Source organism: Excalfactoria chinensis, chromosome Z (genome assembly GCF_039878825.1).
Source record: "Excalfactoria chinensis isolate bCotChi1 chromosome Z, bCotChi1.hap2, whole genome shotgun sequence".
Lineage (NCBI taxonomy): Eukaryota > Metazoa > Chordata > Aves > Galliformes > Phasianidae > Excalfactoria > Excalfactoria chinensis.
In genome coordinates this window covers 43,047,004-43,059,771 of record NC_092857.1, presented here as the reverse complement: position 1 = coordinate 43,059,771, position 12,768 = coordinate 43,047,004, and the positions used below count along the sequence as shown (strand labels likewise).

General features: G+C 40.9%; 1 protein-coding gene across 13 annotated transcripts in view; it reads right to left on the bottom strand.

The window, feature by feature from the left end:
* The window catches only part of NRG1 (neuregulin 1), a 456,310-nt gene that overhangs the window by 126,249 nt on the left and 317,293 nt on the right, over positions 1-12,768 (bottom strand). For 9 of the 13 annotated variants that reach the window (XM_072358889.1, XM_072358887.1, XM_072358892.1 and 6 more), the window contains 2 exons: positions 8,779-8,956; positions 2,345-2,469 (listed from right to left, as the gene is read on the bottom strand). In XM_072358889.1, coding sequence (XP_072214990.1) covers positions 2,345-2,469; positions 8,779-8,956 — 303 coding nt within the window. The remainder of the gene's footprint in view (positions 1-2,344; positions 2,470-8,778; positions 8,957-12,768) is intronic. The other 4 variants (XM_072358888.1, XM_072358898.1, XM_072358896.1 and 1 more) reach the window with 1 other exon arrangement.

The window sequence follows — 12,768 nt, the reverse complement described above, 5'->3', positions numbered from 1 at the left end:
GCTGGCTCCTGGGTTGTCTAGGACCCTAAAGTCTTCTCTAAAAGCCCATTGGCAGGAAAAAAATAAGAGCTAATTTACTTACGTATTTATTTATTTATTTTTCTACTTCAATTCATTTCTTTCCCTTTCCCTCCATAAACAGAGCAGGACCACACATATACGAGACTCGAATAATGGCTGTCCTTCAGGGCTCATTACCGAGTTTGGATCCCACATCAGTCATTAAGCCAGCAAGGGGGAAGAGGTCAGGGAATGTAGTGGAAGAAGGGGTGAGAAGGTCACCAGTGCAGGGAGTCTGTCCCTGTTTGGAAAGCAGATGTTGCCCTCTGAGGCCTTAGGGATCCATTGCTCTTAAGTCACCAGATGTTGCCCATGATGTTCCTGAAGTCCAGGTGGAAAATACCATGCTTGGGAGAAAAATTAGGAACTATTTTACTGGTAATTTATAAGAAACAGTAAGCAGAGGGGGCTCAAATGTATGTGTGACAACCAAATATGCATGATTGATTTAATCATCTAGTGAAGGCTGCCATGCCTGTTTCTAGGTTATCAAATGTCACTGAGATGTTTCAGTTCAGATATCACCAAGTTTCCAGTTCAGATCTTCACAGAAAAGAGCCAGCTGCCACATTTAGGTTGGATCCAATTTTTTCTTGTTTGCAACACATGATGGTGTTTTAAACAACTTATGTTTCACAACAAGATTTGACAAATTCTAACATACCAGTTACAAATTCACACTGAAAAGTTTGCCTGCAAATGTTCTTGTACAAATCCAGGCTCCTGATTCTCTGTAGTAGAAGTGTTTTGCTGTCATTCAGGACAGCCCAAAGGGAAGTTCAAAAATTCATGTCACAGAGTAGGAATGCAGTTCTCCCTATGTGTTCCCCACATAGGTCACCATTCCATCTCTGAGGAAGTAGTGGAGAATGCCCACATATTTTCTGCATTTATTTGTATCATTGCCCAGGTCGAGTTTTGGAAACTCCAATTCCTTGGAAACAGTATGGGAGCTTTCCATTAAGTAGCTAGTGAGCAATCAAAAACTGTGTTCATGGAAACCAAGAGCATTTACTAAGCTGCACAGAAACACCTACACACTTTTGCTCCTAATAACATTCCAGTAAATAACACTTGATCTTTTATATGAGTCTCCTGACATCTGATCATGACTATAATACCAGACAGCTCATGTGAAATCCTAGCAGTTAATGAATTAGAATAGCAAATACACAATGTGAATACAGTCAAGCAATCACCATGTGACCACAAAACAGCAGATATCCAAAGACAAATCCCACTGGCAAAGGTTTACATTTGTTTTCCTATTTATTGAAATGCTTATATCCTGCTTCAGGGCACAATGTGGAACAGAAAAAACACCACTGCTTAATTCCCATTGCAACATCATCTTCAAACTCATCTCAAGTACACACAAAACATATGCTTCATCTGCTGATGACAGCACATTTGTTTGATACTTCACCATTAGCTACATACAGGAGTTTGAATTATCAGGACTACATTAGACAGTGTCACAGTTAAGAAAGAAGATTTCAGCTGAACCACAGCCTTCAATGCATGTGCAAGGAGAAACAGCACTGTTAAAACATTTATGTACAAGAAAACACTTCTTAAATTCTGTAAGGAGCATTTAGAAGTTACTATCAGTGAAATGAAGGAGCTCTGCAAAAACAATTAACAAGTCTACAATAATTTAAAATTGTTCAGGTAACCAAGAATCTCTGCTCCTCTTGAAAAAAAGTTTAAAATGATGCATGTGAAGGTGCCTTAAGATACACTCTTGCTTTTGAATTGTATGCCTTTGTCTCTACCATGCTAGAAATTGAGAAAAAAATATAAAGCTATCAACATCTGTGAAAGGGAAACTTGTGGCAACCAGAACCATGCAAATAGAAGAGAAGGGGAGCTCTGGTTTAGAAGTTAGATTAAGATCTGTTTATGGTAAATGAAAGTTCCCTTGCAGGACTCTCATGCCTCTGCTATTCATATATACCACAAGAATTAAAATATTTCCTTCATTATTTTCTTATCTCATCTATTTAGACTGTGACTTAGACTTCATGTTGGGAAGACTACCACAGAAAGAGCCGCAGGAGATCCACAGGAGACATCCTATTTGACCGAGTAAGGAAAGCTAAGCATCTCAATGACAGAGGAACCAAGTCAGGCCTGCTTCGTTTTCTCAGCACAACTAACAGTTCTCAGCATTTCTGCTTCTATTTCACTTGCACATCATCCTCCTCCTTCAGTCTCTTTTGCCCCAGTAACAGAAAAGTGAATGTCTTTCTACATACAGTAGTAAAATAGAGCCAAGCCTTACCATTGGTGTCTGTGATGATAACACTGGCTTTAGTACTGTCGTTCCCTAGTTTGCTGCTCACTCTGCATGCGTATTCCCCAGCGTCAGCCAACGTAGCTCTATAAATATGAAGCTCAGAGTATTTCCTGTGAAATGACAAAAAGCATGTAAGTTTCCACTATTGGACTAACAGTCACTGCATCAATTAATGCACTTTTACCCTCAATGGATTCTTGTTTTCCACTCTTATACTCTGACAGATTAACACTAACCAGGTTTGAAAGAAGGGAAGACGGTAAAAAAAAAATCTCCTTCCTAGAAGATGCTGGAAATCAGGCGTATTAATGAACTCAATTAAAGATGCTTATTTATGCTTTTCTGCTTGAGAGGAGGCTTTGTTTTTAAAGGAAATCTCTGTAAAATAGCCTTCCTTCCTCAACTAAATTGTTGGCTATTCTGATGCCATGGAGATGGGTGTAATTTTGAAACAGATTACCCTTTTCTACAGGTTCACATTGCCAGTAGCAGAGTTCTGTGTAAGTACTGTAGCTTTCAACATTTGACTAAATAATCATGAGATTAGGACACACCACTCTCTTCAACAACCTCTGAAACTCCAATACTAAATCATTCTCCAGCACTAACAAAAAATTATGGGCAGGAGCACAATTTGCATGAAGCTACATTTTGTTCCTGGCTCAGAGATGTAATTTAATCAGTCTCCAAGGTTTTGAGATTAGATTTCAAAATGCAGAACTCCTGCCTGCTCATTAATTTGGTAAGAACATGTTCTGGTGTCATTCAAGGGGTCCCCAACTCATGTGATGTCAATAATCCCATTACCTAGACTGCAGAGAATGACTAGCTTGGGGAAAATATACAAATTACTGCCCTTCCTAGTTTCTGTTTAAAATAAGTGCTTTGTGGAAGTTTTTGCCTGTAGTAAAGCCCCTTTATCCACAGAATAGATGATTAGTAGAGAGTATGAACACAGGCTTACCTATGTTAGCCTATCCTTACACTGAGGATTAGCCCCAGGAGGCAGAGGTTCCTCAGTCTAAAATCCCTTCGTCACATCAGCGGGTGCTGAGCTAAGCAGTGTCTGGGGAGCTGCTTTGCTTCATCACAGCCACATTTTCTGGCTCTTCATTCAGACTTTACAACTGGTTACCCCTCCTGGGAACCACTGAGTAGGGCTAGGTTCACACCAAAGATTACGTCTTTGTAGCGGCAGTGCTCCTGGAGCAAATAAAATACTCAGCTCTGCTTCCAACATGCCCTGTGAGCCACCTCTCCCTTCATTACAGTCTACCATGCCATCCGCTACTTATAGGCAGCTCAGCCTTTCCTGCCTGTATGCAAGTGTCCTAACACTGACGAGTCAGCACTGTGGCCCTCATGGGATGCGAGCACTGTGCCAGCAGGAATCCCTAGCTCTGCTTGAAACCTACATCACAAGCATTTCCTGTCATGCCATGAAAAAAAGGCTGCTTTCCTGAGGCTACTGGCCTTCCAAGAAAAGAAAGTAGCCAACTTAAGATTATCAGTTTGTTAAAGTTTGCTTCAAAAGTAAACAGCTGAATAGTTGACAATTTGGAGACCTTTCTGAGGTTCCCAATATTGAATTAATTTACTGGGCTGTATACCTCACTGCATTTCAGATAGCATATAAGAGAAGACTCCAGCTGGTTGCAACAAGAAGTAAGTGAGTACAAATGGAAAAGCCAGTGATAGAAGCTACTGTCTCTTTGGATGCAATTTTGCATCTAACAGCTACGCTTGGTACAACAGAAAAAACAGCCTGCTATTCAACTTTATGCCACCTATTCACACACCTCCCCTTGCAACAGACTGTTAAAGACCTGTCCTGGAAGTAGTCTATGCCATGTAACAGCTTGCATGGAGATGATATTTCCTATATCCCACAGGTTATCTTTCAGCTACTTTTGCAGACATTTGTCTATAAGGAGAGCAGGCTGTAGCTTCAGGGTATATCAAAAGAAAACATAAGCAGACTCTGCTCTTTAGGGAGCTCACTTTGATAAGCAAGCACAGCTGCAGTGATATCACTTTTATTTGGGCACTCATTGCGTGTCTGCTGCAGTCTCTTTTCTTCTCTATGACATTAAGTAATATTGATGCAAACATCCTTCATGGCACTCTTGGCTTTTAGAAGCAGTAACTCAGTTTACCCCACACATTTTTTTAATTCTCTTTGTTTTACATGACACCTATGGAGAAAGTTAAGGAAGTGAGGCTTCCTTTTATAACTTTATGATGATATTAAAATAGGTAAAACAACCATATGGCTTACAAATCTACTTTTTACAAGCCAAATTTTGTCTAGTTCATAGAAAAAAATCTTCAAGAATGAGAAACCAAATGAATATTTGTAGCTTTAAGGATATTATCAAGACATATCATGGCAGAATTCAAAACAGTCAGAGTAGATGACTCATGAATGGCTGTAAATGAAACAGCCCTTTATAGCAATATGGTGCTCCAACAGTACTCGCTTAAAGTCATTGATAAGGGATTTATACCTAAATGCTTGCTCTCTTTACAGTCTATGCCATGCTACACCAAAAATGCCCCTCCCTCCACAGTCTGCTCTGTGACATCTTTATTCCATCAGTACTATGGAACTACTGATCTCATATTCATACATGAAAGAGAAAAAATTCATTGTGGAATACAGTCTCAGCCCACCTTATCTGACTGCTTGAATTCATTTTGCTTCCAGGCTCCATCTGTCATCCAGAATCGCCTGTCTGCGAACAAATATCCAGGCTAAGCTTGGATGAAACCCAAGATACAGGGCACTTGTACACCAAGTTTTCTCACGCACTGCTCTATCTAAAGGCATCAGTTCCTGCCCCAAAATCCTGCAATTCATGTAATGAAAAGACCCTGACTCTGTACAGGATAGTGCCTAACACAAACATGTGAGGTCTTCATGTGGGTTTGAAATGCAGAGAAAGAAAATGAAACATTACCAGTATAAGCAGCCAAACAGGAATGCTTAAACTGCAAGTGAAGAGGCCTTGTCTAGTGTTCAGATTTTACTGTGTCTACACTGACATACAGAAATAGCTTAAACTTGTACAGATCCATCAATGGAACATGGCATAATGAATCACAAACAGTCCCAAGAGCAGCAAAAACTCACTGATTGTACATTGTTACTCCATGACAAATTCAAGGTAAAAAGTAAATATCTTTCACCATATTTTAAATTCTTAGTTTCTCTTGACTTTCCAGTGGGACAGGAAGGGGCAGACACATTTAGTGTGATTCACCTGCTGCACTGTAATATCATCTTATGTTTTATCCTGCATCTTCTGAATGAAAGACCCTAGAATCATCCTAGCAAACTCAGGAGAGTGATCCCTGGAACTCATTTTATGTGAAGGGCTAGTCTTCAGAAAAATGAGCCTTGAGGAAACCTGCACTGCCACAGAGTCTTCTAAATTCTTAAAAAGGTAGGAACATGCAGTCAGCATCTGCTCCACTTCTGCGGATCCCGTGAAGCAGTAGCACTCACCCTGGGCAAATGTACCCAAAAATACCAAGCTTCAGTACCATATTTTTCATGCCTGCTCCAGACATGAAGCTAAGGTCTCCATTTTCTGTGTCTAAGCTAGAAACTTCATAATTATGCTAGAAAATTTTACAGGTCATTAAAAAATCTCAGGCAAAATATCCAGTGCTCAAACACATTTATTTTCTTCCCACAATGAACAAGTTTTGTTCTACCATCCCACAATGATGGCACAAAGCTGATTTTTTTGTAAACCACAAAAATATTAAAAAATCAACCTTCTGTCTCCCAGACACTACTTAAAAATCAGCAATGTTTTCATAAATATATAGAAAATATTATTCTCAAATGTTTGGATTGAAGGAGTCAAGACTGCTTTACCCTGCATGCTAACAATGGCTCTGCAGAAGCATATCCTACTTTTTATGTAGGTGTTTGACCTCTAAAGTGGACATTAATCCCAGGTAGCTCACTACTACCCCAGCCTTCATAGATGACTTTTCCACACTTCACAGTAGTAAAGAGATCACATTAAAATACCTGTAGTAACAGTGTGGTACATGCATAGTAGCACAGCACAGGTACATGACAAACATTTATCGATGCTCTGACAAGAAAAATAAATTCATAGAAAAATTGGAAGAAACTCCACTTTGATCAATTACATTCCTTCCTTTCATTTGCAACAGGATTTTTTTCCCCAATGTTTATTTGTTTGCTGTAATACATACACTCTCTTCCCCTTTTCCTCTAAATTTAGAGCACCTGTCCCACTTTTTGTCTCAAGAACTATCTCCTCTCCTCTAAGGCTGTTCACAACCGCTCTATGCTGGAAGCACACACAAACAGCAAAATAATAATAATAATAATAAAAATAAAAAATTTAAAAAAAAAAAAAAAAGGCAAAGTACTGGTATCTCCCCAAGCTAAAATCTAAAAGAAGAAATATAAGGAAAATCTTTCAGATGTCAGCAAAATTTTCAAAGGTGGCCCTTGTCTTCTCCCTTTTCATATTCTACATCTAGTGATTTTCATGTCTGTGAGAAGGCTTCTGTGTTCCATGCTGAAATTTCTGTTTTAAAACACAAAATGGAGGCAGAAATTCTAAGGATGAGTGATATCCTCGGCTGGGGTAGCACATGTGTGAAATCCAAGTCTGCGCTCTGCCCACTTACAGTGAAGGACAAGGAAATCAGATCTCCACTTTCAAGGAGGCGACATTTTTATTTTTTCCTGTGTGCTGTATATCTTTTAGGAAATTTTAAGTGTGTTCCCATATATAAGCCTGAAAAATAGCCTTCAGAGTTTCACATGCACGCTCTAGTAAGTAGCTATTGGCGAGTGTCCCTTCTGCCAGCTCCCTTCTCTTCCCTTCCCTCCCTTCCGCTTTCTCTCTCTTCCATAAAGCTTTGAGAGATACTGGGATCATTCTAGAAAACTTCTAAGTTTTAAAAACCATTTCATGCTGTCTTCATCATCTCCCAGTACCTGGTAGAAGCCAAGATAGATAGTTACTGATGCAATGGTGCCTACTCAACTGACAAAGCCCCAGAATACAGTGAGTTTCATTGATAAACATTATCCTAAAGGTAACAGAAGGAAAAAACACTTTGCTCCTCACAGACAGCACTCTCCTGAGGACTAGGCTCTGACCTGAACATTTTCTGTACAGACTGGAATGACAACACAACTCTGACAGAGACATATGGTCCTGCAAATGGGTTCAGACAGTTTGCCAGGCTACCTGCCACCTGGAACAGCTCCATTTGATGAATACTGGAAAGAGACAACACCAGTTCCTTTTTGTTTGCTGTGCTATCATAGCACATGGGCTGCAGTGATGCTGCTCTGGGCCCCTCCATATTTCATCAACCCTTGTCTGGGGCACAAGAAACCACAGGGGAAGTCAGGACATCTGGTTTTCAACCTGAACAATTCTGGAACGTCAAGTGCCTCTTTGATTTTGGCTGCTGTTTTGTCCAGCAAGATGAGATTTGGTTAAGTATGGGGGCACTTAACCTCCAGGAGGAAAAGATCTATTGTAGAGCCTACCCCAAATCCTCATTATATGAAAAATAGGCAAAGCCCACTCCAACAAACTGCACTCCTGTATACCGAGAGCAGAAGTGAGATTTGTTGGGCTGGATTCAGACAGATTTTCATGACTCCTTTTGATGAAGTAAAAACTTCTAATCATAACCAACAAAGTAGTGACCACACAGCAAAAGTTTTTTCCTCCATCAATGCAGAAAAATGCATTGTATATCTTCTTCTGCCTTCCCTGCAGAGAAAAGTCACCAGCCAATCCTTTGGCACAAGTCAACAATTATGTACTGGGGACACTTTCCATCAGGCAAGAAGACAAGATTTGCAAGCTGCGCTACTTGCATGGCATCTGCTAGACCTGCGCCTTTTCTGCACATTGTTGGAATTCCTCTAATAGAGGACTGCTGCATGCTTGCACATGACACTTGGTGCCACTGCAAAAAGTATTCAGCTCTTCTTTAGTACTACACTGCTTGCAAACCAAATCTCAAAAACATTTTCAAATCTACACTGCTTTGATGACTTTAAATGTTCTTGGACTTTAGACAACAAACATAAGGTACCTCTGTTCTCATCGGTAGTTTAAAAATGGCCTGCCTCCAAGGCTTGCTGGTTAATAAGATAGCCTTTGGCTATCAGAGCAGCAACATGTATTGGAAAGGGAAAATTATTTATGAAATATTTATACCGTACTACCACTTTATACATTCAAAAAACATGATGTCAGCGTCTGCTTCCTTAAAGTTCCTTCTGTAACTCGTAGACTTTACATTTATGATACTGCAGATAATACTTTCAGTGCTTTCTTTTGGACAGCCTTTTCCCCATCCCTCCCAGCCCCAATTGCGAGATATGTCTCTGTACTTACTTCTGTTTTTTGGGGATCTTGACATTTTCGGGTCTGTTTTTTTTGGTTATTTCCTTTCCGTTCTTCAACCATTTGAATCTGAGTGCAGGGTACTCTGAAGTGGTTTCACACCTTAGCACTAGCTTCTGACCCACAGCAACCTCTTGGTTTTTCATTTCCTTCAATTTGGGAGGCACTGCTAAAGAAACAAAAGAATGAAATGGTGATTAGGCTGTCCCCAAAAGGGAAAACAGTGCTAAGTTAACCACAGTAGATACAGGCAAGCCACAGACAGAAAAACAGGTAAGAAATGCTTCTGCACCAAAATATGATAAATAAGGGTAATTTGTGCATTATACGCATAGAAGAAGAAGGATGCACCTAATGACACTCTAGTTTAGTATTCCTACACAAGTTCTATATGACAATCCTGCAGGCCATATGTTTTCTGACAGAGAGCTTATATGTTGCTTCTCAATACGGTATGAATCACTAACAATGATTGTGTGCACCTACGTAGACACAAGACATCACACTGCACCACACAGACTTGGTAGGTAACACAGAGGGAGGAGGGCCTCTTGATGTGTTATTAATTTTGACTTCTATGAGTCAGTGGCTATCCAGAGGCTCCAGGTGCAACATAAGTGACAGAGAGCTAAAAGCGTAAATACAAGCTCAACAGCATCCCTAAGAGGGAAAGGATACTGCTCCAGCCAAACATTATAACCCACATTATACACCTAGCTCAAACCTCAGCTTGGCTATATCCTTTCCCTGAGGCAAGAGTCGATGGGCTTGGAAGCCCATCAAGAGAATCAATATCAATTAAGGATATTTTGGACCCAGAAGGGGACACTGCATTGAAAACGCTCAGCCAGCAGCTCCCAAACACTGATGGGCTCCAGCTGATGCATCTTAGTTCTAAACTACACTGTTGCAATAGTGTTTTTCATGTAGGTACATCTCAAGCCATTTAGGACTTTTTAAATTAGAGACTTCTAATTTAAACCAGTACTGGTCTTTGAGCACAAGCTTCATGTGAAGGTGTAGTGCCTCTGGAAATCACTGCTCTTCATTTGGCCTCACACGTTAGCTGCAAAGCAGCCTTCACCAAGCTCCTGTAAACCACTTATTTCACCTGAGGCTTGAGACGACACCTTTACCATGCAATTGGACAGAGCTCTTGTGGGAAGATACAGAAGGTCACCTAACGGGTGATAGCATGTAAGTCTACTTCAGCTCAGCTGTGTGCAGTTGTTAGCCTGTACCTTCAGGGATTTGGTATTACAATGTAGCACCTCTATCACAGCACACTGTTCTTTGTTTTTCAAACAGCTGCAATATTGCCTGAGAAAATGAATGGCCATGTGATTCTCCACAACATGCAGATAAGGAGCATTCAGCGTGATGCCAACATGTCTCCTGTATGGTCCTGTATAAGAAAATGTTTAATACCTAGGAACATGCTTGATTCTATTTTGATGTTTATGGTTCTGTGTAATCATGGAGACTTGCAGATGACAATTGCCCTTAATTATTATTCCAATAAGTCAAAAATCAAGCAGCACCGTCATTGTCTTAATTCTGTGAGATGTGTATCAAATGATGCAGTGCACATGCTCACTGTGCATTTGTCTGCAACATACAGAAGTGTTACTTGCCCTGCATGTGAAGGCAACTTTCTGATCTCTGCACAGGACTGCCCAGGGAAGCCAGGGGAAGTCTGACTTCCTTGGACACTGGACCCAGAGCAGAGCAGCCTTAACCATAGTGGCTGGTGAAATGGGGCTTAGAGCAACAGAGCCACTGAGATGTAGCTGTCAAGCCACCGGAATAGAAGATACAAGAGGCAGGCACATGGCCCAGGGCAGTGAGAGAGCATCTCAGGCACTGTGATGGGTCAAGTGAGTGATGGATTGATGGGTCTTTTATGTTAATTCCCATTCCCTCATGTTTGGAAAATGTTGGCAGTTCCAAAACATTCCCAAAATTCTACCTAAATAATTTTTGCTTCCTGAAGGAACAGTGCCATTTGGATAGCAGTGTGCTTAAATATTTATACTTTTGTGAGCGAGTGTACCTATGCATGTACGTGTTCATCCACAAACATTTACACATGCATGTATGTAAATATTCAGATATTTACCCAAAAGAGAGGAAGAACTTTGAAAAACATCAACTTTCAAAACTTCCAACAAAAGTAGCTAGCATTAATTAACATTTTTACAACTGAGGTTTGCATTAATAGCTTCATTCACTTAAGTCAAGCTCATAATCCTTTGTCGTTACAGGAGAAAATGAGGTATGAAATAAAGAGTAATATTCCTTACCTAAATATATTTCACTTCTTATACCTCTACTCCATATCTTATAGAAATAAAATGTTTTGTGCTAAAGGCTTTGGCTGGTTATTGATTTTCCTGTCAACCTAGCAGGGTAAAACTGGGAATAAAAGAGAGATGCCATTTTGTTCCTGATTTTTATTTTAATTCAATATTATCTGCACAAAATGACTTGCAGATTTTTTTTTTTTTTTTTCCTCCTTAGGAACTGTCAATGAAAAAAAAAGTGTTAAATTAATATGCTCAACTCTTGCCATAATTCAGGAGTTACCAGGAAACATAAAAGAGGATTTAATCAATGGCAGTGACCCTCACTAATTCACAGTAACTCGCTGTCCAAGCATGCGGGCTCTCCAGGGAAAGCACTAAAAGCTGTTCACAGACATGACAGAAAAGTCTGGTGTTTTTTTTCTCTCCCCCCAATTCTTTTCACTTACACTATGTTTGTTTCCTTTCAGCTGCAGTTTTACAAAAGCTAATCAGACCTGCCAGGCATACAAGACAGCTTGTGCTGATAAAATTACAACATTCTGTGTTTGGATTGAGATCAGCCATGGTTTGCACTGTTGCAAGAGGTAGTTGAGTTTTGTCACAGCCTGTGCCAGCTTCTCTGGATCTGGTAAGACAGGACTTTGTCTGAGGGACAAAAATGACTGCAATGGAGGCAAGAATATCTATGGTGACAACCAGACACTGCTCCTCAACAGACAGCTCCCTCCCTCATCTGCCTACCCCTTCCCCCTCCGTCCCTAGGCCTGCCTCCTGCCAGCTGGGCTTCTCTCCACCCCATCTCGCCACCTGTCATGGGGCACGGCTCCATCCACCACCAGGCCTTGTGTTCTTGGTGAGGCTAGAAGGAGACAGGCAGAAGGGGCACGAAAAGTGCCTTCTGAGTCTCCTGCACGTGCATGGAAGATAAGATGCCATCTGGGGCAGGGTGGCTTCATTGAAACACACTCTCCATATCAAAAAGAGAATTGTGGTATTTACTGCAGAATGAGTTTCAGACAGTGCCACTGAAAGTCACTGTGATACTGCAGCTGCAGAGGTCTCCTATGTGCCATCAATCATGAAATGACAAGGGTCAGAGAGTAAAGAAAATAAACAGATCCTGAAGAGGGACACTGGAAACTAATGCCCTAAAACTGGCACTGCTTGAATGAAAGGTGTGTCAGGATCCACTGTATGTACTGCATGTGCTGGAAATGTGCTGGAACCCAAGGAAGACCTCATGTCTGTGAGTCAATCAGACATACAGAAAGGCTCCCTTGCACAATCCCACACTTTTCACAGTCCCTGCAACTTCCCATGCACTTCCCGGATTGGGAAGGGTTTCTAGGAAAGCACTGGGGCGGTAGCAGCCAGAGAGGGATTCTCACTGTGATATGCCCTACCAAACTGGCACTCCCATTGGCAAGGTCCCGTGTTGCTGGGAGGGCATGACAGGCTAAAGCATGCCAGCTCTAGGTCTCTGCTTGTTCTGATGGCTTGAATGCCTATCATTTTTAGCTTTTTTTTTTTTTTTTTTTTGCCTACTCAGAAATGTTTGTCTACTGGCCTGCGTTATATCATGGCAGATAAGGAACACACATTTCCATATTCACCCTGCAAAAGACACACTGGCTTCTCTCCGGACTTGGGTGAATTTGGCAATGCACAGCAATCT